At 37.3% G+C, this 24,667-nt stretch overlaps 2 protein-coding genes across 5 annotated transcripts; both read left to right on the forward strand.

Moving 5' to 3' along the window:
- The first annotated feature begins 548 nt into the window (after positions 1 to 548).
- LOC113640802 (CMRF35-like molecule 2) lies at positions 549 to 6,630 on the forward strand. Of its 4 annotated transcripts, XM_047813229.1 has the most exons (7): positions 549 to 709; positions 803 to 1,123; positions 2,991 to 3,095; positions 3,425 to 3,526; positions 4,817 to 4,851; positions 4,969 to 5,152; positions 5,354 to 6,630. In XM_047813229.1, the coding sequence occupies exons 1-7, from the start codon at positions 670 to 672 to the stop codon at positions 5,434 to 5,436; spliced, it is 870 nt and encodes a 289-aa protein (XP_047669185.1). In that variant the 5' UTR covers positions 549 to 669; the 3' UTR covers positions 5,437 to 6,630. The 4 variants fall into 4 exon arrangements, 3 of the variants coding, with proteins under 3 accessions (XP_047669185.1, XP_047669187.1, XP_047669186.1); XR_007140518.1 differs by lacking the exon at positions 3,425 to 3,526 and adding an exon at positions 2,071 to 2,411 and having other exon boundaries at positions 4,969 to 6,630; XM_047813231.1 differs by lacking the exon at positions 3,425 to 3,526 and having other exon boundaries at positions 4,820 to 4,851; positions 5,354 to 6,629.
- Positions 6,631 to 9,624: 2,994 nt separating this feature from the next.
- On the forward strand, positions 9,625 to 16,527 carry LOC125138480 (CMRF35-like molecule 8). The gene is made up of 7 exons (XM_047813592.1): positions 9,625 to 9,783; positions 9,877 to 10,197; positions 11,146 to 11,487; positions 11,561 to 11,590; positions 11,701 to 11,805; positions 16,255 to 16,292; positions 16,411 to 16,527. The coding sequence occupies exons 1-7, from the start codon at positions 9,744 to 9,746 to the stop codon at positions 16,525 to 16,527; spliced, it is 993 nt and encodes a 330-aa protein (XP_047669548.1). The 5' UTR covers positions 9,625 to 9,743.
- The last annotated feature ends 8,140 nt before the right edge of the window (positions 16,528 to 24,667 follow it).

The following is a 24,667-nucleotide window of genomic DNA, read 5'->3' on the forward strand; positions in this document are numbered from 1 at the left end:
ATGTGTTGGAGTTTTCAACCGTGATACCAACACAAACTTCATCATTGTCTGACCCTAACTGTCCGGATGTAGATCAACCCCAACTACATGACTGTGATGAATCTGGTCCCTTATGACAATCAGCATGCACACTACAATATGAAGTCAGAAGAGATAGACATATTAATTCAGCATTCTGTATTATCATCTGCTATTAGCAGATGCCCTTATCTACAACCAGTTACAGAAGTTCTTTGCAGACCTATATATATAGCTACAGATACAGAAATTGTCATTGTGTTACACCTTTAGTGTTCAGAGACAGACAGCAGGGAAGGTGGTGTATAGGAAGCTCAGATCTTTAAAATATGTGGAAATGTTTTCCAAAAGCAGTGCCTTTCAGTATGAAAATTTTTATTCCTTCATTGTGAATTCTAATCACCAAGTTCACACACATACACATATGACTGTTTACACATCTGCATTACACTGATGTAATTTACACATAATATTTCACACACACTTCCTATACAGCTCTTTCTAACACAAATAGTAGAGGAAGTGGGAACAGCAGCATTTCTATTTAAAACACAGATGAAGGCACAACACATTCAGAACAGGCACAGACCAGGAGATTTATTATCTTTCTAAAATAGAGTTGGTGTAAAGATCTGTGAGAGTGAACTCAGGATGAATATCCTCCTCATCTTCACCCTCTGTCTGATCTCAGGTAAAGAAATGCACTTCAAAATAATCCTCACTATCATCAGCAGTGTTACATGAAGGAAGGTTTCACTTAGAAGGATTTTTGGTGTTTTGTTAGATGGAGGAGCCTCAAATGAAGTAACAGGATATTCAGGAGGAGGAATCCTTATCAAGTGCAAGTATGGTGCAAAGGTCACACAAAGCCCAAAATATTTCTGTAAGGGTTCAATGTCAGTCTGTTCTGACCAAATAAAGACAGGAAATAAAAACCAGTGGGTAAATTCAGGAAGATACTCACTGTTTGATGACACCAAATCATCAGCGTTCTGGGTGATGATAAGAGAGCTCACTGTACTGGACACGGGGATGTACCAGTGTGGAGTTAATGTAACCACAGGAAATGATATTAAGACATCAGTGGAACTGAAGATAAAGGAAGGTGAGTCTCCCACCACTGCCTTCTGTTATCTTTACAAAGATCTTGTGTCATTAGCAGACATACAAAATACCAAGTAATAATACTGTCTTTAAATAACGTTTCCATCCTTTTTTACTCTATATTTTCTTTCAGAACTTTCAAATAGTAAAATCATGACTTAATCTATATTTACTGTCTGCATGGCTAAGAAACTAATCAATGTATTTTTTTAACTTTGATTCCTCATTAAATTTAAAATTTAAATTCAAAATTAAAAGTCCAAACCAGTATCTGCACCTGTGTATTAAACTCAGCTGTTTCCTGTGAATCTTCAGTTTCTTCTAAACTTCTCTTTGCAAGTTATCGTCATTCGATTGTATGTTAAGGAGCTGCATTTTTTGTGTTTTAGCTTAAGTCGTACATTTAGATTCCGATTGTCCTGCAATCAGTATTTTTCAGTGTGTTCATTAAAGATCTAGTTATAATTCACACCTATTTCACATTCTAATGTAGTATGAAATATAAAGATTTTCATGAAAAGGTTTTTTTTTAGGCTACGAAGCATAAAAGTAAAAACAGCACTGTCAAGTCACATGTTTATATTAATGTCCTCCCTGTAATACACTTTCATTTCTATAGTAATTCATTCATTGGGAATACCAAAGTCCTTATCTAGGTTTAAAAATAACAGGCTATAAGAACTGATAAGTGTTCTGAGAGGAGATGACTATTTCGGGTTTCTCCATTGTCATTTTTTGTGACAGTTTGATGATGGAAAATTCTGGAAAATAATCAACATAGGCTTGAAACAGAAACTCTGCTTTGCATCAGGCCAACCTTATATTGTTTATTTTCCTATAAGATAAGACCTTATGGTTTTTGTCCTTATTTACTATATTGCTTGTTATTGATTATGATGGTAAGGCTTTATGACATATAAGCTGATCTGAATGGTTTTGGATCTGCAGATCTGTCCTATAAGAGGTCCATCAGTAAGACTGTTCATGCAGGAGGCAACTTGACTGTCAGCTGTAAATACCCAAAATCCCTCAAGAGTCACCCTAAGTTTGTCTGCAGGAGGCTGCAAACTGCTGCTTGTTCTTATAATACATCTGTTAAAGAAAGTACAAAATATGTAAAAACTGGGAAAATATCCCCGTATGATGACAGAGAAAACAAATCTTTAGTGTGAGTATTAGAGATGTAACTGAGCAGGACTCTGGTGAGTATTGGTGTGGAGCTGAAGTACCTTGCAGATCTGATCAGGGATACAAGGTTTATTTCACACGGATCGACCTGACAGTCACTGGTGAGTTTGTAGAGACATTTAGACACATTGAATTAATGCTTTTGACATTAAAGAACCTTTTGCTGCTTTAGATCCATGTGTCACAGTTTCAATACCCATACTACCTTTATCATCATCATTATCATCATCACTAACATCATCATCAACAGCAGCACAATCATCAGAATCACCATCATCAACATCATCATTAGCTGACCTTACTCTAGCTCCTCCTCCAGCAGGTGATTCTGTTCAGTCCGGTTCCTCTCAAGGTTTCTTCCTTTACCAATTTAAGGGAGTTTTTCCTTGCCACTGCTGCCTGAGGCACCTCAGACTTGCTCATAGGGGAATAAATACATACACATTGTGAACTATATACATCTAATAATAATCTAGAATTTTTATTCTGTTAATTCTTATTTATTTTATTATTCGTTATTTCCTTTATCATTAATTATGTTTACCTTCTGCTCTATGTTTATGTTCTGTAAAGCTGCTTTGAGACAATGTCTATTGTAAAAAGTGCTATACAAATAAACTTGAATTGAATTGAATTGAGATGCACATAGTCTCACTACATGACTGTTTGTTCTCTTCCAGGATTTCCAGCTTCCACTGTGATCGCTGTGTCTGTAATTCTGCTGCTGCTTCTGATTGGAATCATAATCCTCATTCTGACTCTAAAAAACAGACACAAGATGCAAGGTTATCACACTCAAGCTAAACACAGGATAAAATGATTAGCACACATGTTACGGGGAGTTGTATTTGATGCACTACAATCTGAAGAAGTTAATTAAAGATATTTATTCAATTTAACAAATGTTATTTCTCTAAAGAAATATTATGATTTGATATATACATTATGGTACAGTCTGTGTGTGTGTGTTTGTGTGTGTGTGTGTGTGTGTGTGTGTGTGTGTGTGTGTGTGTGTGTGTGTGTGTGTGTGTGTGTGTGTGTGTGTGTGTGTGTTAAAATAGTAACCAAAAAAAAGTGAAAACAAATAAAACATTTTAGTAAAAAACTCTTACAGAAACCTGGTTGCATAAAGGAGTACAACAAATATCATATACTTTATTAAGGCACATTTTGCTTGCAAAAGAACACTCAGACTTTTGGGATAAGCGTCCACCAAGTAAGTACATCTTTTATTAATTTTTTTTCATTTTATGGTGAGCCTGATCTATGCACAGTCCCTGTCAAATTTTTTTGAACAGGTTTTTAATAGGATTTAGATCTGAACCCTGATTGGACTTTTACAAAGTATAATAAATCTTCTTCTCCTGAAGCCATTCCTTTTTGACTTGGATGATTCCCTCTATCCTGACTATAACCTGAGTCTCAGCTGAAGAGAAGTAGCCCTATTGCATGATGCTGCCCTCACCATGCTTCACTGTGGATATATTGGTCTTTGATTGATAAGTTGTCTAATTTTTGCATCAAACATCTTTTAGAATTATGCCCAATTGGTCACATCAGCCATAACACATTGTAGCATTCTTTGTTATGCACAGAACATGATTTGGGGACATTTCGGAAGGCTTGCCACCCTAGCTCACAGCCCAGACATCTAAAGAATATAAGAGATTGGTGTCACATGCAGGGAGTAACCAGTACTTCCCAGATGTTTCTGCAGCTCCTTGTTGCCGAAGGTGTTTTGGCAGTCTCGACAACAATTTTTGTTTTGTCCTTTAATCAATTTTAGAGGTACATCCTGTTCTTGATAATCACTGATGATGACCTTAATGGTGTTACATGGTACATGTAATGTTTTTGAAATTCATTTATACCCCTCTCTGGATCAATATCTTTTGACAGTGAGATCCAGGACATGCTTTGTAAGCTCTTGAGGACTATGGCTTCAGTAGTCGGATGTAACCAAGAAAATGCAAAGAAAATCCCACAAAAAACAGTTGATATTTGGGGGTTAATTAGAATCATTTTTATTTATGACAGCTGTGTAATATTTACTGTCATGTCCCTGAGTGTGTGAGAGGGGAAATGAGGACGTGGGAGCCAGACGAGTTCAGTCAAACTCAACCAAAGAGCTTTAATTTACTTTCATTTTAAGCCTTTTAATTAAACACACACACAGCTCAAGCAGCATGTTTTCCCCTCTCTCTCTCCATTCACAAACTGATGCTTGGCCATGCCTCTGCTTTTACCATTACTTTTAAACTCAAGTTTGAATGTAATGGGTTAATTTTGAGCAGTCACTTGATTCATTATAAAAGAGTGCACACTTATACAAACAGGTTATTGTACGTTTTTGTTTTTTCCATTTAAAATGTTTCTGCTTGTTTTTTTCACTTCATGTTTTGATGCTTGTTGTATATTAAATCACAGTATGGTATGGAAAAAGTGGTGTTTTGATTAATTACATCCAATATCATCAGTAATTGTTAATGTGCCTTTTTTTTTCCAGCAGGCACTTTCCAAAATTCAGGAAATGACCAAGGGGTAATTGTCTTCAAATTGTGTGTGTGTGTGTGTGTGTGTGTGTTCAGTACCAAAACTTACTGTCTTTCAAAAAAAGGAAACATTTATATTTTTGTTTCTGTTCCTCTTTGCTCTCAGGTTCCTCTTGATGTTCATGAATATGAGGAGATTAAAATCACCAGACGACTTTCTGCCTCAAACGCTGAAATGTCCACAGTTTACGTTACTGCTCAACTACCCACAATCTCCGCTGATCGTCATGCTGCATATACAGAGTTACCCACAAAACCCTGTGATTCAGCTGTTTATTCTTTTGCTCAACATTTACATTTACATTTACGGCATTTAGCAGACACCCTTATCCAGAGTGACTTACAACTGAGCAACTGAGGGTTAAGGGCCTTGCTCAGGGGCCCAGTAGTGGCAGCTTGGTGGACCTGGTGGTTCGACCTGGTGGTTCGAACCCATGACCTTCCGATCAGTAGCCCAACACCTTAACCACTGAGCTACCACATCCCCCAACTGCCCACAATCCCCTCTGATCAGAACATCTACTCCAAAGCTCAGTTACCAACATGTCTCAGTGCTCAGTGCTCGACTAACTGAAACACAATGGAAATACAATATAGTTTATATATTGTATAGTAATTTATTTTTAATGATCATGCTGACTGATACAGACCTCTGTGCTCATAACTGCTGTTTTTCAGCTCTCTAGCAGAAACATTCTGGAAACATCTAAAGGAGCACATTTATTTATATTATTACTCTGTTATGAGATATTTACATTAACTTTTACGGCATTTAGCAACCACCTTAACCCAAAGCAACGTACAAAAGTGCTTTTAAGTCTCTATCGATAAATACATTAACAATGGCTCACTAGGTTACAGAGTTAGAATACCATCAACCTAAATCTCTATTCAAGTTTTTTTTAAATATGCACATACAACAAACAGGGAAGTGATAGTTCATATCATAAAAAGTGCTAGATATAATATTATTGATATTTAATAAATCTTTTAGTGACGAACTAATGAGCAGAATGTTAAATAATAAAAAAACACATTCTGTTGTTTCTAAGTAACATAGAAAGTAGAATCAAATGAGATGCAATAAAATGAGGTCTTTACTTAAACCAATACATACTGTATAAAATTAATACTTTGACTTAAGACTCCTATAGATCAGGAGCAGAAGAGCAGAGGTGACCGTGCCTTTGCAGTAGCGGCCACGAAACTCTGGAATAATTTGCCTTTGTACATTAGGCAAGCACCTTCACTGGCTGTTTTTAAATTACATTTAAAACATATTTGTATAGTGCAGCATACAACACAGTATGATAGTTACCTGTTAGGAGTTCTTTTTAAGTGTGTGTTACTAATTATTATTGTATTTATTGCATTTTTTATTATGTTTTTGTTTATTTTCTTCTTCTTCTTCTTCTTCTTCTTCTTATTTAATGCTTTTTACTTCTATTGCTTATTTTATATTGTTTGTACAGCACTTTGGTGAACACCTGCTGTTTTAAAAAGGTGCTCTATAAATAAACTTTGATTTGATTTGATATAGATGGCAGTATTTACATTTACATTTATGGCATTTTGCAGATTCCCTTACACCAATTTTTATTACACCAAAATTATAGTAGTGACACAGTTTAAGGTTCTAGTTAAGTTAATTAACACAGATAAGTTTTACTAAAGTTATTTAGTAAAATTTGACAGCCAATTTCTCTGCTGTGTTTTATAAAATTAAAGTTAAATTAGTTTTAAATTAGCAGCCTCTAGAACCAAGAAGCTGACAATTTTAAAAGTAATTAAAGGATTACTTAAAAAAAAACGACTGAATCTACTGTCATTAACAAATGAAAAACTAATGGCAAACCACCACTCTTACACCCCTATTTATATACCAGATTTTTAATTGATTGTAGTTTTGGTGGAAATTTGTTCTGTCCCAAGCCAAACATCACTCTTTGAATATAATTTGGTTAAGGCATTTGATGGCTAAAACAAAAGGCAGATTGCTTGAGGTAACTTTTCAAGATAGTCGATTACAATACTTCCCCCAACAATGATATCATTAGACACTGGCTCATGATAGATAATATTTGGAGAGAGAGGTACATCATCAACGACAGTCAGCAACCCAAAAGATACAGGTGCATCTCAATAAATTAGAATGTCGTGGAAAAGTTAATTTATTTCAGTAATTCAGTACACACAGACTGAAGTAGTTTGCATCTTTTGTATCTTGGTACTTTTAATTGTGATGATTTTGGCTCACATTTAACAAAAGCCCACCAATCTCAAAAATGTAAATATTTTATAAGAAATAAAAAAATTTTAGTGAATTGTTGGCCTTCTGGAAAGTATGTTCATTTTCTGTATATGTACTTGGTAGGGGCTGCTTTGCTTTAATTACTGCCTTAATTCAGCATGGCATGGAGGTGATCACTCTGTGGTACTGCTGAAGTGGTATGGAAGCCCAGGTATCTTTGACAGTGGCCTTCAGCTCATCTGCATTTTTTGGTCTCTTGTTTCTCATTTTCTTCTTGACAATAGATTCTCTATGGGGTTCAGGTCTGGTGAGTTTGTTGACCAGTCAAGCACACCAACACCATGGTCATTTAACCAACTTTTTGTGCTTTTGGCAGTTTGGGCAGGTGCCAAATCCTGATGGATAATGAAATTAGCATCTTTAAATAGCTGGTCAGCCGAAGAAAGCATTAAGTGCTATAAAATGTCTTCGTAAATGGGTACAGTGACTTTGGTAATAATTCAGTGTTATATAATACACAAGTTTCACTATTTGAGTTATAGCAGCAGTTGTATGAGGAATAGAAATGTGGTGTGCAGGAGAACAATTGAATGAATGTGCAAAACTTTGTGTGATTGTGTGTGAGAGAGTATGTGTGAGTATGAGTGAGTGTGTGTGTGTGTGTGTGTGTGTGTGTGTGTGTGTGTGTGTGTGTGTGTGTGTGTGTGTGTGTGTGAGTGTGTGTGAGACCAGAAGTGCATTTCATATGTCTATTATGTGAAAGTATGTGAATTGCACTAGTAGTCCACACATTTCACATAAAACTTTCTTACACAGCTAAAAGGGGAAGTGGAACATTGCTTCACTTTTTGGGTAAGACACACACAAAGACAGTTTGGTACAAGTTAATCTTGGTTTATTATGTTGTAAGAATCTTGTTGCAGTTATTTGACAGGATGTTCACTATGTTTATTAAAGATGACAGGAATACATTACTCATTAAATGTTTCTCATATGTTAGATTTGTGGTTATGTGTGAATCATGTGCAGATTTTTCTATGGTCTAAAAATGGTTGACTGTCAAACCACTACAGTGAAAATCACATCCGCTGTTATGTGTTAAGTCCGCTGGTGTAGTCTACGTGATATGCAGGTATACGCCGTATACCAACTATTAAAGGCCAAGTACTTCCGTATACCCACTTAAAAAGCGTGAGGATACGTAACAATATCGTTTTGTGACAGAACTTTCATTCATAAATTCACCCCGTCTGTGTTTTGCGAACAAAGTTCTGTGGTTGCAATTGCAAATCACTAACGTTTTTGGACCATTGGGGCTTCTGTGGCCTGTGACCTGATCTGACGTCACCTACCAAGGAGGAAAATCAGTTGCTTGGCGGTGTTTTTTAGCACAAATTTTAAATTAACTAACTAATGTAAAAGAAGAAAGAAAAGCAAACGCAAAACACTCTGAGTGTTTTCGGAAGCCTGCGCCTAAAGCTACAGCAGCATCGGGTGACATTTCACCCACAGCCCGAGTACAAATGTATTTGGAAAGCTTTTTAAACTACCAGTTCATTCAGTTCATAATATTCTGCAATGAAAGAGTGTTGGTGATAGAACTGAACAAATGTTTATTGTTCACTCTTAAATGTACATTGAAACTTGACAGCTGATAAAACCTGAGTTCCAGGTCCCATATTCATATAAAATGTAAGGCTAAATGTAGCTCTTAAAGGTATAGTTCACCCAAAAATGAAAATTGTGTCATTTCCTCACCCTCAGTTTGTTCCAAAACTGTATGAGTTTCTTTCTTCTGTTTAACACAAAAGATGATATTTTGAAAAATGTTGGTAATTTCATAGTATAGATTTTTTTCTACTGTGAAAGTCAATGGGTGCTGCCAACTGTCTGATTAGACTGTCTTTTGTTGCTTATAATAAATTGGAATGTTGATAACACATAAGCAAAGCATAATCTTTAATAATGCTCTCAATTACATGTAGATGCATATTTTATGCATTAGTGCTGCATAAGACATACACTAGATTTGATCAGTTAATTTTATTTATTATCTAACTAAATGTTTCACGTTCTGAATGTTAGAGTTACAACCATGATAACAACACAAACTTCATCATCATTATCTGACCCTATCTGTCCAGATGTAGATCAACTACATGACTGTGATGAATCTTGTCCCTTATAAACAATTTACAGTCATTAGCAGATGCCCTATACAACCAGTTACAGAAGTTCTTTGCAGACCTTCATATATCGCTAAAGATACAGAAAGTGTCATCGTGTTACATATTTAGTGTTCACCAACAGACAGAAGGGAGGACAGAACCAAAAGTCCTGATCTTTCATTATGAACATTTTTATTCGTTCACGGTGAATTCTAATCACCAATGTCACACACTCATACACATATGACTGTTTACACATCTGCATTGCACTGATGTAATTTACACCTATTTCACACACACTTCCTGTACAGCTCTTTCCAACACAAATAGAAGGGGAAATGGGAACAGCATTATTTCTATTTAAGACACAGTTGAAGACACAGCACATTCAGAACAGACACATAACAGGAGCTCTATTGTCTTTCTAAAGTTGGTGTAGAGATCTGTGAGAGTGAACTCAGGATGAAGATCCTCCTCATCTTCACCCTCTGTCTGATCTCAGGTAAAGAAATGCACTTCAAAACATTCCTCACTATCCGCAGCATTGTTACGTGGAGGAAGGTTTCACTTAGAAGGATTTTTGGTGTTTTGTTAGATGGAGGAGCCTCAAAGAAAGTAACAGGATATTCAGGAGGAGGAATCTTTATCAATTGCAAGTATGATACAGAATACACATATAACCAAAAGTATTTCTGTAAGGGTTCAATGTCAGTCTGTTCTGACCAAATAAAGACAGGAAATAAAACACAGTGGGTAAATTCAGGAAGATTCTCACTGTTTGATGACACCAATTCATCAGAGTTCAGGGTGATGATCAGAGAGCTCACTGTACAGGACAAGGGAACGTACCAGTGTGGAGTTGGAATAACTTCAGGGAATGACATTAACACATCGGTGAAACTTAGGGTAAAGACAGGTAAGTCTACCACCACTGCCTTCTGTTTATCCTCACAAAGATCTAGTGTCATTAGCAGACATACAAAATACCAAGTAATAATTCTATTTTTAAATAACATTTTCATCCTTTTTTACTCTACAAGTTCTTTCAGGACTTTAAATAGTGAAATCATAATTTAATCTGTATTTTCTTTCTGCATGGCTGAGAAACCAATCAGTGTATTTTAACTTTGATTTTTGATTTTAATTCAAATATCCAATTAAGTCCAAACCAATATCTTCACCTGTGTATTAAACTCACCTGTTTCCTATGAATCCTCAGTTCCTTCTAGTCTTCTCTTTGCAATTTGTTTGTTATTTCAGTGTGTTTATGAACTTCATTTTCTTTGTCTTTTTGCTTAAGTTGTACATTTTGATTCTGATTATCCTGCAAGCAGTATTGTTCAGTGTGTTCATTAAATATCTAATTATAATTCACACATAATTCACATTCGAATGTAGTATGAAATATAAAGATTTTCATGGAAAGGGTTTTTTCCAGGCTGCAAAGCATAAAAATAAAAACAGCATTGACAAATCACATGTTTATATTAATGTCCTCCCTGTAATACACTTTCATTTCTATAGTAAATCATTCTCTGGTGTCACACAGTCATTATCTAGGTTTTAAAAATAACAGGCTATAAGAATTGATAAATGTTCTGAGAAGAGATGATTATTTTGGGTTTCTCCAGTGTCAGGTTTTGTGACAGTTTGATGCTAGAAAATGCTGGAAAATTCTGGAAAATAATCAACATAGGTTTGAAAACAGAAACTCTGCTTTGCATCAGGCCATCCTTCTATTGTTTATTTTCCTATAAGAGAAGACCTTATGGTTTTTGTCCTTATTTACTATATTCCTTGTTATTGATTATGATGGTGAGGCTTTATGACATATAAACTGATCCGATTGCTTTTGGATCTGCAGATCGGTCTTATGGGAAGTCCATCAGTAAGACTGCCCATGCAGGAGAAGATTTGACTGTCAGCTGTAAATACCCAAAGTCCTACACCAGTCACCTTAAGTTTGTCTGCAGGTGGCAGAAAACTGCTTCTTGTTCTTATAATACATCTGTTAAAGAAAGTAAAAAATATGTAAAAACTGGGAAAATATCCCTGTATGATGACAGAGAAAAACAAATCTTCAGTGTGAGTATTAGAGATGTAACTGCGCAGGACTCTGGTGAGTACTGGTGTGGAGCTGAAGTACCTTGGACATCTGATCAGGGATACAAGGTTTATTTCACACGGATCGACCTGACAGTTACTGGTGAGTTTGTAGAGACATGGAGACACACTGAATTAAATTTGTTTGACCTTAACAAACTTTGGTCGCTTTTCAGCTGACCTTACTCCATCTTCTCATCCAGCAGGTGATTCTGCTCAGATGCACATAACCTCACTACATGACTTTGATTAATCTGATCCCTTATAAATGATCAGCATGTAGGTTAAAGTGTCTGTCTTTTTGTTTCTCTTCCAGGATTTTCAGCTTCCACTGTGATCACTGTGTCTGTAATTCTGCTGCTGCTTCTTATTGGAATCATAATTCTCATTCTGACTCTAAAAAACAGACACAAGATGCAAGGTTCTCACACTCAAACTACACACATGATAAAATGATTAGCACACATGTTAGGAGAAAATGTTTTTGATGCATTACAATCTAAAGAAGTTAATCAAAGATGACCATGAATTAACAAATGATTCTTGATTTAATCTCCACCTATTCTGTTTAACTGTTTTTTTTTTCTCTAAAGAAATATTCTGATCTGTAGTAAACATTATGGTACAGTCTGTGTGTGTTTGTGTGTGGATTAAAATAGTAATCCAAAAAAAGTGAAAAACAAAAACATTTTAGTAAAAAAACACTTACTGAAACCTGGTTCCATAAAGTTCCACAACAAATATCTAATACTTTATTAATGCACATTTTGCTCATAATAGAACACTCAGACTTTTTGTCAAAGTTTTAAGCAGGTTTTAAAAAATAGGATTTAGATCTGAACTCTGATTATACTATTTCAAAATATAATAAATCTTCTTCTCCTGTAGCCATTTATTCGGTCTTGGATGACTCCCTCTATCCTGATTATAGCCTGAGTCTCAGTTGAAGAGATGCTGCCACCACCATGCTTCATTGTGGGTGTAGTGGTCTTTGAATGATAAGTTGTCTTTTTGTTTGCATAAACATCTTATGCCCAATTAATTGAATGTACCTGGATGCTTTACATTTTAGGCTGTCTGATATGATATTGGGGGCACGGTGGCTTAGTGGTTAGCACGTTCACCTCACACCTCCAGGGTTGTGCGTTCGATTCCCACCTCCGCCTTGTGTGTGTGGAGTTTGCATGTTCTCCCCCATGCCTCTGGGGTGTCCTCCGGGTAAAATGAGTGATATGATGTGGGGCTATGTGTATGTTGTCCAGTCAAGGTTATCTGTTTTCATGAGTCATTTTGGAAGTGCTTCTGCCAGTGAGTGTGGTCAAGGGTCAGAAAAGGTGATAAAAGAGAGAGAGAGAGAAGTGCGAGAGAAGAGGCAAGCATGAAAAGAAACAACAATGGAAGTAGTTTTGACCCTTTGTAGGTGGGATTGTTCAGACTTTTTGTGGTCCCGTGGAATCCCATTTTCTTACACTATAGACTGAGTGAAGCAGCCTCACTGGTGAAGAGGGCATAGTTTTATCCATTTCAGGAATGCTAACAACACTTAGCTACACGAGCTATCGCATCGCCCCGAACACGGTTTGTGAGCCATGTTTGGCAAGCTGGAGCTTCGCTGGATAATTGCGCGTTCAAATGTGTATACCGTGACGTCGTCTGCTAACGGACAAGTTTAGGCAATGGGACATCACCTCTGCTGACTTTTTGTGAATCGAAGGATCGCAAGTAGTGGGAAGCTACATCGTATTTGTTATTGTCCTAACTCTTCAGCTTGGTGAGTTGTATAATGTGCGCTACGGGCCCCAACAACAAGCACTTTGAGTTCTGGTGAGTTTGTTGTTTTATTGACATAAAGAGCATTGTTTGCCCTTTTACTTGATTTAAAGGCCTTACAAAAGCTATTTTCACTGCCCAGAGGTTATATTTCTGAGAATTTGTTGTTAAAGCTGCAGCCTACAGTAACTATTGCAGGAAATAATTAATTAATTCTCATGTTCTATTTTATTATAACCTGGGTGAAGTGGTAACTTACTGTTATTGCATTTTCATGTTCTGGAGATATTCAATATGTACTAATTTCAAAGTAAGTGTTGTAATCACCAGTGGAGGCACCGCACTACAAAATTTTATTTTTCTATTTATTTTTATTATTCTATTTCCCATTTTGTATTGTAAATCTACATTTTTAAAGGGAGATCTGCCAGTTCACCATCCCACCACTGAGAAAACAGGATCCTGTTGCCCCACTGCTATACATATTATATGTTATCTCTAAGTAACTAGCTAGTCAGATTATGCTAGTTGTGGGCCTTGGTTGTCTAGGTTTCAGGTGACGTCCACCTGTGAAAAAGGGGTTATATTTTTGGAGGCAGTGCTGGGATTTTTCTCCCATAGTATTTAAAACAAGTAGGCAGTTCCCGTTTGATTTGTCTTATTTGCATTTTCGGCTATTGCCAAATGCGTTGAGACATTAATATGGACCTCAATCAGGCTGTCGAATGGAGTCTGGAGGAGAATGGGGTTTTGTCACATGATATTAAACTTAGCTGAGTGCTACTGGATGTTAGTAATGACACTGTGAGTCACGTGCTTGATTCAGTTAAAGTTCTGGGTCAGACCTGGTCAGTGTGAGAAGACAAGTAAGCACTTATTTATCCTAGTGGAGACTGGTGCGGAGCTAGACCCTAGTTCTCTACCCCAGAGGTAGGCATTGCAGGTGAAGTAGGGCCCTGGCCTGTTCATCTAGTGAGCCATCTACTGACTGGGAGTCCTGCCCCTGACGGGGATGGATTTGAGGCTAAGTTGCTGCCGTTGTTACAGCAAAAGGGAAAGTCTATGGGAGATGAGAGGGCTGTTGCTCTGGGTGCATAGCCTCCTAAATCAGATGTTAATTTAGGGTTCTAACCATTCATCCTGTAATGAGAAAGGCTTTTGAAACCATTAAACACACTGGTGTCTTGCAGAATGATGTGGATAAGCATGGTACTGTATGGTTTGTTGATAGTAAGCCTGTTGTCTTCCAGTCTGGGCAGGTACTACTTTGCCAGGGTTGGTAAAGTTTCCGGGCAAGCTGGATGAATCTTTGGTGCATGTATACAAGGCTGTTAATACGCTACCTGGTTTTGCTACTTCGGCACTTGAGATCAGTGTGCCTACTAAACAAATTAAGGTGACAGTGAGGAACATCTCTTCTAGGGAAGTGCAGGTAAAGAGAGGTAGTCCCCTTGCCCATACAGTATATACCCTGTAGATGGAGTACCACCGATCCTGTCCATGTGCAGCTTGGGGGATAACAATGCGTTTTCTCCCTCTTCTTTTGATTTTGGCACCTCTCCTATGCCCGAAGAGGCAAAATGGTGCTTATGTGAGAAAATTATGCAGCGGAGAGAGTTTTTTTCTTGTCATGACGGGAGGTTGGCTGTGCACAAAATACAAAATTATCCACCTACAACTTCAACTTGAAGTACAAGCTGGGGCAAAGGAACCTGGATGTAGATGCACAGTCATGACGCGCTCACACCAGCCTGACCCTTGATGATAAGTGGCAAGAAATACCAGCTAATGGTATTTGGGCTGTCCTCAGCTTTGTGGCTTGTTGATCAGATGGGGTAAAGAGGAAAAAAGAAGAGGGGAAAGAGGGGTAGCTCATGATCCTTTGCCTTCATTCATTTCAAGTGAAATGCAAGAATCCCAGAAGAGTGATCCTTTTATAGGAGATGTATGGCAGGCTATTAGTCTTATGAAGCCTGTTGGTACCATTCAGACCAAACACCCAGATATTAATGCCTTTAAAAAGATTGGAAAAGGTTGTCAGTGAACAATGGACTGCACACACACACACACACACACTCCTGCACTCACCGTCAGGGATTGGAAAGGAGGGACCAAACTGCAAGGATGCCTGAAAAATTCAGTAGGCACTTTATTTAACAGCTGAGAGACCAAGTCTTAGGCAAGAGCCCGCACAAGTGGCAAGTCCAGATTTAAGACAAACAGAAAAGGCCCTAGAGTTCAAATCAACTACAATGGCAAAAAGCAGGTGACTTGCATCCAACATAAATCTGAAACTAAACATGGGTCCAAAAGTAAGAACATAAACATTCACACGCAAGGCCATGCAACATAACTAACAGGGGAATTAAAATACATAACTAAGAAAACACAAAATGATAATCAGCTGACAGAGAATTAGCAAAATAACAATGAAATGAAAGTCATTCAGTAAGCAAAAGGAATAGCAACAGCTGGCTTGAAATGTAGAGTCCAAAATGCTGAGAATAATAAATAGAGAACAGTTCGTAGACTGGCAGCAGAGCAGAAAACAGAAAAAGCATACAGTTAAGAGTTTGTACACGGAGCAACTAATAAACCAACGGAGAAACAGGCTCACAGATTAGAGATAATGTAAATCCCACTGAGAAAAGTCATCCAAAAAAGGGAAAAAACTCACAGAGCAGGATGTCAATAATCCATAGAAACAGCTCACAACATAAACTTGAGAGACATAGATAAATACTGTAGTCTAGATGGGGTACAAAATTGTGGGTGCCCCAGAAGCGCTATGAACCCGATGGCCACCAACCCAGAAATGGAAGAATTAGCCACACCATTACCATTGCTTCCACCATTACATTTAAACAGGAATTTGAATGTGATGGGTTAATTTTGAACAGTCACATGATGCATTATAAAAGAGTGCACACAACCAGGTTATTGTAAGTTTTTGTTTTTTCCACATAAAATGTTTCTGCTTGTTTTTCACTACTTGTTTTGATTCTTGTTGGCTATTAAATCACAGTGCGGTGGTGTTTCGATTAATTACATCTAATATCATTAGTAATTATTACTGATTATGTGTCTGTTTATTTTCCAGCAGGCACAACTTTCCAAAATTCAGGAACTGACCAAGGGGTAATTGTCTTTAACTTGCATGTGTGTGTTCAGTACCAAAACTTACAGTATTTAAACTTTTTAAGTATTTAAAATAGAGAACAGTTATATTTTTGTTTCTGTTTCTCTTTGCTCTCAGGTTTCTCTTGATGTTCATGAATATGAGGAGCTTAAAGACACCAGACGACTTTCTGCCTCAAACGCTGAAGTGTCCACAGTTTACGTTACTGCCTCAACTACCCACAATTTCCTCTGATCATCACGCTGCTTATGTAAAGAGAGAGTTAACCACAAACCCCTGTGATTCAGCTGCTCAACAGCCCACAATCCCCTCTGACCAGAACAACTGCTCCAAAGCTTAGTTACCAACATGTCTCTGAAGCGTGACTCAGTGCTTGACTAACTGAAACACACGAGAAATACAATATAAGTTTATCTACACTCTCACAGACCTCTCTGCTCATAACTGCTATTCTTCAGCTCTCTAGCAGAAAGTTTCTAGATAAATTCTAAAGAGGAATATTTGTGTACATAATTACTTGAAAAAGTGATTTTAAGTCTCTGTCGATGAATACATTAACACTGGCTTATCAGGTTACAGACTTACAAAATTCAATAAACAGGGAAGTGATTGTTCATATCATAAAAAGTGCTAGATATAATACATTTATGGCATTTTGCAGATACCCTTATCCAGAGCAACATTCAATGTTTTTTTTTTTAAATTAATATACACATACAATAAAGAGGTGTACAGTAGTTGCTAGGGCATGTATTTCAAACAGACATATGTCTTCACACAATGTTTGAAAATAGCCAGTGACAAGCTGCTCGGACCTCTAGGGGAAGTTCATTCCACGACCTCAGGGCCAAAACATAGAAGAGACATATAAGAGTCTCATAGAAGAGTCTTGCTGTATACCTACAGTACCACTTATTATGAGAGATGGTGGGACCAGCCGAGCAGTGCTGGTAGATCTGAGGAAGCAAGGTACAGTGCAAGCAGTGAAAAGAGATTTGACGTAAGAGGGAGCTGGATCATTTTTGGCTTTGTAGGGAAGCATCAGCATTTTTAATCTGATGCATGCAGAATTTAGGCAGGCTGAAAAATCCATGATCCTTACACCAATACAACATTTAACTGACTGTATATTACTATCACACCACTGCTGCCTGAGTCACCTCAGACTTGCTCATAGGGGAATAAATACATACACATTGTGAACTATATATATCTAATAATAATCTAGAATTTTGTTAATTCTTATTTCTTTTATTATTCGTTATTTCCTTTATCATTAATTAAGTTTACGTTCTGCTCTATGTTTATGTTCTGTAAAGCTGCTTTGAGACAATGTCTATTGTAAAAAGTGCTATACAAATAAACTTGAATTGAATTGAATTGAATTGAAAACAAGTAGTGCAGCTGCATTTTGGATAATTTACAGAGGAGGAATAGCATTTATAGGTAGACCTGCCAGCAGTGCATTCCAGTAGTCCAGTGTTAAAATTACAAGAGACTGTAGAAGTACCTGTGCAGCCTGTGTGTACAGAATCCTTCTGATGTTTTAGAGAAAAAAAGCGCCATGAGCATGTCACATTAGCAACATGTGAGGAAAAGGACAGTTGGTTGTCAATGGTTACCCCAAGGTTGCAAGCTGTAAACGAAGAGGAGATCATATTGTTTTGCAGGGATATTGCAGGATATTGACCTCGGCATGAGTCACCTGGGATGATTAGCAGTTCAGTTTTGCTGGGATTGAGTTTCAACTGATGGGCTTTCTTCCACGATGATATGTCTGACAGGCATGTGGAGATTCAAGCAGAGGCCATGGTATCTGAGGGAGGAAAGGAGAAGATAAGTTGATTATCCTCAGCATAGCAGTGGTAAGAGAACCCATGTGAGGAAATAACTTGACCAAGGGAGTGAGTATACTAGGAGAAAAGGAGAGGATCGAGTACTGAGCCCTGTGGGACACTAGTGGAGAGGCTGTATGGAGCAGCCATCACTCCCCTCCATGTTACCTGATATGAGTGACCTTCCAGGCAGGAAGCATTTCCTACAGAAATCATTCCCATGCTGATCTGGTGATTGTATGAGGATGAGGAAAGATGACAGTTTGTCTCATCTAGCAGCATGTAGATTCTAGGCATGCAGTTGTTAGGATTGCAAGACTGGATGAGTTGTAAAACTGCTTCTGCTGCTATAGTTGAGAGATATGACAATGAAGGAGTAAGGTAATCCTGGCTGTAAAACGTAGGTGCAGTCAGGGCAGAAGTGAAGGTCTGGAAGAATTTCTCAATATTCTCAATGTAAAAGAAAACAGGGGGGCACGGTGGCTTAGTGGGTAGCACGTTTGCCTCACACCTCCAGGGTTGGGGTTCGATTCCCGCCTCCGCCTTGTGTGTGTGGGGTTTGCATGTTCTCCCCGTGCCTCGGGGGTCTCTTCCGGGTACTCCGGTTTCCTCCCCCGGTCCAAAGACATGCATGGTAGGTTGATTGGCATCTCTGGAAAATTGTCTGTAGTGTGTGATTGCGTGAGTGAATGAGAGTGTGTGTGTGCCCTGCGATGGGTTGGCACTCCATCCAGGGTGTATCCTGCCTCGATGCCCGATGACGCCTGAGATAGGCACAGGCTCCCCGTGACCCGAGAAGTTCGGATAAGTGGTAGAAAATGAATGAATGAATAAAAGAAAACAAAGTCTTCAGCAGACAGGGAAGATGAAGCAGGGGGTGCTAGGGGGTTGAGTATTGAAGAAAAGATTTTGTGGAGCTTCTTGCTTTTCATTCAACCTGCAGAGAACCTGGCCAGGACTGTACACAAGATCTGCATTGAGTGATTTCTTCCACTTTCTCTCTGCTAATCTTAGCTCTCTTCTATTGCTGCATAACACGTCCAGTAGCTAAGTAGCAGAATTGGAAGTCTAGGTTTATCATACAAAGAACAGAAATGGTAAATGGTTAAGAAAAGAGAGGAGAGGAAAGTGTCTTTGACTGAGTCCAATGGTAGTGAAAAGAAGGAGTCAGGATCAATAAGAAATGAAAGACTTCCAGAAGCTGCAGAAGAAGAGGAGATAGAGTGGAGCTTATGACTGGAAAGGTGAATTTCATCCTTGTGTTTTAGGAGTGTTGCTGTTGAACGTCAGGGTGAAGAAGTCCAGAAGAGTCAGGAGGGAAAAATACTGAAGCTTGTCAGAGGGGAGGATTGGAAGGGAACCCACTGAGCAGTGTGTCCATTTCTTCCAGAAAATCTCCTAGTGGACCAGGAGGACAGTAGATGAAAATGATGACAAGGATGAATGGAGAGGTAGCTGAAACAGCATGAAATTCAAAAGAAGAAATTGTTAAATTTATTTTGGTTGTAGTGGAGGCATTCAATAACTATTTTATTGATTCTGTGGCTAATATAGCAAGCTGTTTTACACCTAAGAACACATACGCTTTTCCAGTAGACACAAGTCAATCTGTTTACAGTTTCATAATCATCACAAAATCAGAGGTATCATTAAATCACTTACAGACCTAGTTGTAAAGATATTTTTGGTATGGATACAGTGTTGCTCAAGGATCTTAGTACAACAGTCACATGCCCCATTACCAAAATGATCAATTCATCAATTCATCATCTCCACCCTATGCAGTTTGGCTTTAGAGACAATTATTCAATCAAAACTGCTACTTGCTTCTTTACTGAAAATATTAGAGCATTGTTGGGTTGAGGTGGGGTGGTTGGAGCTGTGTTCCTGGATCTTAAGAAGGCTTTCGACACTGTCAATCATATGACAAAATAGACACTGTCAAGTCTTGATGACAAAATTATGCAGTTTTAATTTTTCTTCAGATGCTATTAAATGGATCGAGTCTTACCTCACTGACCGTTCCCAACATGTCAGAGTCCAGTCATTTAAATCAGCGGCTCTCAGTCTATTCACCGGTCTTCCTCAAGGATCACTTTTAGGACCTTTGTTGTTCTCACTTTATATAAATACTAGCACTTCTAGGACTAGCACTTCTTTCCTTATCCTTTGCATTTAAAAAAACAAAACAAAAAAAACTGACACTTTTTCATTAACTTTGAACAAATGTTTTAAACTCATGGTATCTTAAGTATGTAACCTAGTGAACCAGCATTAATGTATTCAGTGTTAGAGATTTAAGCACTTATGTACGTCGCTCTGGATAAGGGCGTCTGCCAAATGCTGTAAATGTAAATGTAAATGTAAATGTAAATGACCTACCATCTGTCTGCCAGATGTTTCTGTGCAGATGTATGCTGATGACACTGTAGTACATGTTCATGGTAGTAATGTTTCTCAGGTAGCTGCGAAAATCGCTAACTCTATGGTTAATATTACAGATTGGTTGAAACATTCTTGCCTGCAGTTGAATACATCAAAAACAGTAGCAATGTTTTTCACCAAGTCTAAAAATATGTTCAGTGTTGAGCCAGATGTTTTTGTGTCAGGGGAAAGGCTACAGATCGTGTCAGAGTACAAATATTTGGGGATTTTAATTGATTCAAAGTTGTCTTTTAAATCGCATGTAAAAAAGGTCTGTAATACAATCAAATTCAACCTCAGTAACTTTAGACACATTCGCCATCAAATGTCTACACAGGCAGCAAAAATGCACATGCACTTTATGATTTTTTTCACATATCTCTTACTGTTTGCCTGTTTGGTCACAGGCTAGTGTTACATCTCTGAAACCACTTCAATCACTTTACAAACGGACTGTAAAAATTAAATTGTTTGATAAGAAATCAAACATTTCTCATTATTGTCCAGTATTACAAAAGTATAGATTACTCAGCTGGAAAAACATGGAAAATTCTCAAATCTATGTCTTGTTTATAAAACATCTGGTCCTAACCTCAAATCCTTAAGTATCAAAGGTTGATTATAAGCAATCTTTCATACAACCCTAAAGTGTAGACCATTATTGATATAGAGTGCACAGACTGAAGCAAACCTGAACTTTTCAGATTGAACAAAATCCGTTAATCCTTTAAACATTTAATGATGCATTATTTCACATGATAATAGACATGTAGTTGTTTGTGTCTGACTTTCTTCACCATCAGAATCTGTGGGTGTGTTCTGCAAATGTGTTTGTGTCATGTCTGGCAACTTTAAAGGAGTTGTGTAAGAAAATACAGTTCATGTTATGGATTACGTATGTAACAGACTAAATTAACACTGTATGGCAGTGTTATAATCCTCTTTCTGACTCAAACAGATGCAAGATTTAAGGATCTCTCACACAAACTAAACACATGATAAAATGATTAGAACAAACATGATGGGGGTGATGTACTTGATGCACAATAATCTCCACATATTCTTTTTAACAATTTATTCTGCCTCTTATTTTTATTTCCTAGATCTATTTTAAATATTATGTTGTGATATATATATATATATATATATATATATATATATATATATATATATATATATATATATATATATATATATATACGTATACATTTTATTTTGGTTGTAGTGGAGGCATTCAATAACTATTTTATTGATTCTGTGGCTAATATAGCAAGCTGTTTTACACCTAAGAACACATACGCTTTTCCAGTAGACACAAGTCAATCTGTTTACAGTTTCATAATCATCACAAAATCAGAGGTATCATTAAATCACTTACAGACCTAGTTGTAAAGATATTTTTGGTATGGATACAGTGTTGCTCAAGGATCTTAGTACAACAGTCACATGCCCCATTACCAAAATGATCAATTCATCAATTTCACAAAATATGTTCCCAAGTATGTGGAAATCAGCTGTTATTGTTCCCATTGTCAAAAGTGGAGACCCTCATTCTATGTTAAATTACAGACCCATCAGTATTTTGCCTACTGTGTCTAAGATTGCAGAGAAAATGATAGCAAAACAAATCATTAACCTTCTAAACACCACACCCTATGCTCTCCACCCTATGCAGTTTGGCTTTAGAGACAATTATTCAATCAAAACTGCTACTTGCTTCTTTACTGAAAATATTAGAGCATTGTTGGGTTGAGGTGGGGTGGTTGGAGCTGTGTTCCTGGATCTTAAGAAGGCTTTCGACACTGTCAATCATATGACAAAATAGACACTGTCAAGTCTTGATGACAAAATTATGCAGTTTTAATTTTTCTTCAGATGCTATTAAATGGATCGAGTCTTACCTCACTGACCGTTCCCAACATGTCAGAGTCCAGTCATTTAAATCAGCGGCTCTCAGTCTATTCACCGGTCTTCCTCAAGGATCACTTTTAGGACCTTTGTTGTTCTCACTTTATATAAATACTAGCACTTCTAGGACTAGCACTTCTTTCCTTATCCTTTGCATTTAAAAAAACAAAACAAAAAAAACTGACACTTTTTCATTAACTTTGAACAAATGTTTTAAACTCATGGTATCTTAAGTATGTAACCTAGTGAACCAGCATTAATGTATTCAGTGTTAGAGATTTAAGCACTTATGTACGTCGCTCTGGATAAGGGCGTCTGCCAAATGCTGTAAATGTAAATGTAAATGTAAATGTAAATGACCTACCATCTGTCTGCCAGATGTTTCTGTGCAGATGTATGCTGATGACACTGTAGTACATGTTCATGGTAGTAATGTTTCTCAGGTAGCTGCGAAAATCGCTAACTCTATGGTTAATATTACAGATTGGTTGAAACATTCTTGCCTGCAGTTGAATACATCAAAAACAGTAGCAATGTTTTTCACCAAGTCTAAAAATATGTTCAGTGTTGAGCCAGATGTTTTTGTGTCAGGGGAAAGGCTACAGATCGTGTCAGAGTGCAAATATTTGGGGGATTTTAATTGATTCAAAGTTGTCTTTTAAATCGCATGTAAAAAAGGTCTGTAATACAATCAAATTCAACCTCAGTAACTTTAGACACATTCGCCATCAAATGTCTACACAGGCAGCAAAAATGCACATGCACTTTATGATTTTTTTCACATATCTCTTACTGTTTGCCTGTTTGGTCACAGGCTAGTGTTACATCTCTGAAACCACTTCAATCACTTTACAAACGGACTGTAAAAATTAAATTGTTTGATAAGAAATCAAACATTTCTCATTATTGTCCAGTATTACAAAAGTATAGATTACTCAGCTGGGAAAACATGGAAAATTCTCAAATCTATGTCTTGTTTATAAAATTATTCATGGTTTATCACCCCTCCCCTCCATCAGTTTGTCTACATCCGAACAGCTGATCATAGTAGAACCAGAGGTGCAGTGAGGGGAGATTGTATCATTCCGTTTAGGAAAAGTGTATTTGGTCAAACTGTTTTTTCTGTTCGAGCTGCTACTTAGTGGAACCTTATCCCTATAATCATCAGATACCTGAACACGTATAGTACATTTAAGATCCAGTTAAAGAAATGGTTCATTGTTAACCAGAGCTGACATTAGCTTAGTTTTTAACCTGCTCTTGTTGCCTCCTGATGGTTTCTTGTTTATTGTGTATGTATGTGTTCATGAATTTGTCTGATGTTTGTTTGATTGCTGGTGTGTTGTGTTTCTAATTTGTTTCTAATGTACATCATAGCTTAATACTTAGTACTTTTACTAAATGTATTGTAGTTGCTTTATTGTTATTTCAATATGTACTTTTATCTACTTTTATCTTTTTTAGGGTGACTATTACCATCTGTGTAGGGACTACAGTTGAAAAATAACCATCTGGCTAACTTTGGCATATTGACAGAAATGTTTAGTAATATGCATTGTCCCTGTAATTAATAAACAAACAAACAAACAAACAAACAAACAAATAAATAAATGAGACAAGAGGACAGGTGTGAAACACCATCTCCTTGACAAGAGTAGACCTACAGTATACTACCACCCCTGCCTGATTCTCATGGTGAGCACAAGAAAGCATAGGCAGCGGATAGAGCAGCCGGTGTAGCAGGGTTCTGTGTGGATATACAGGTCTCAGTAAGTGCCAGAAAATCCAAGGAGTAGTTGGACGTTAAAGCCAAGGATCAGCTTACCTTAAGGCAGACTGGCAATTTCAGAGCACACCTATCACCACTGTTTGAGGCATATTGCACATAGCATTGGCAGATTTTTGTCCTCCTCTTTCACAACATTTACCAGTTCCCAGTTCAGAGGAGATTGTGTACAGTCTTAGTTTTGCACAAAAACCATGTGATTTTACAAGAATTAACTCGCAATTTTACAGTAGCCTTTATTATTCAACTACTAGAAATTATTTTTATAGCAATGGTATAACTGTTAAGGGTGTGAGAAACATCTGGTCCTAACCTCAAATCCTTAAGTATCAAAGGTTGATTATAAGCAATCTTTCATACAACCCTAAAGTGTAGACCATTATTGATATAGAGTGCACAGACTGAAGCAAACCTGAACTTT

The sequence above is a fragment of the Tachysurus fulvidraco genome, chromosome 5, assembly GCF_022655615.1.
Source record: "Tachysurus fulvidraco isolate hzauxx_2018 chromosome 5, HZAU_PFXX_2.0, whole genome shotgun sequence".
Lineage (NCBI taxonomy): Eukaryota > Metazoa > Chordata > Actinopteri > Siluriformes > Bagridae > Tachysurus > Tachysurus fulvidraco.

Coding starts and splice junctions, on each gene's coding strand:
- LOC113640802 (XM_047813229.1), top strand. CDS start 670: ATGAATATCCTCCTCATCTTCACCCTCTGTCTGATCTCAG. Junction 1,124..2,990: donor GGAACTGAAGATAAAGGAAG/GTGAGTCTCCCA, acceptor GTTCTCTTCCAG/GATTTCCAGCTTCCACTGTG. Junction 3,527..4,816: donor TTGGGATAAGCGTCCACCAA/GTAAGTACATCT, acceptor TTTTTTTTCCAG/CAGGCACTTTCCAAAATTCA.
- LOC125138480 (XM_047813592.1), top strand. CDS start 9,744: ATGAAGATCCTCCTCATCTTCACCCTCTGTCTGATCTCAG. Junction 9,784..9,876: donor CACCCTCTGTCTGATCTCAG/GTAAAGAAATGC, acceptor GTGTTTTGTTAG/ATGGAGGAGCCTCAAAGAAA. Junction 11,806..16,254: donor AAACAGACACAAGATGCAAG/GTTCTCACACTC, acceptor TTTATTTTCCAG/CAGGCACAACTTTCCAAAAT.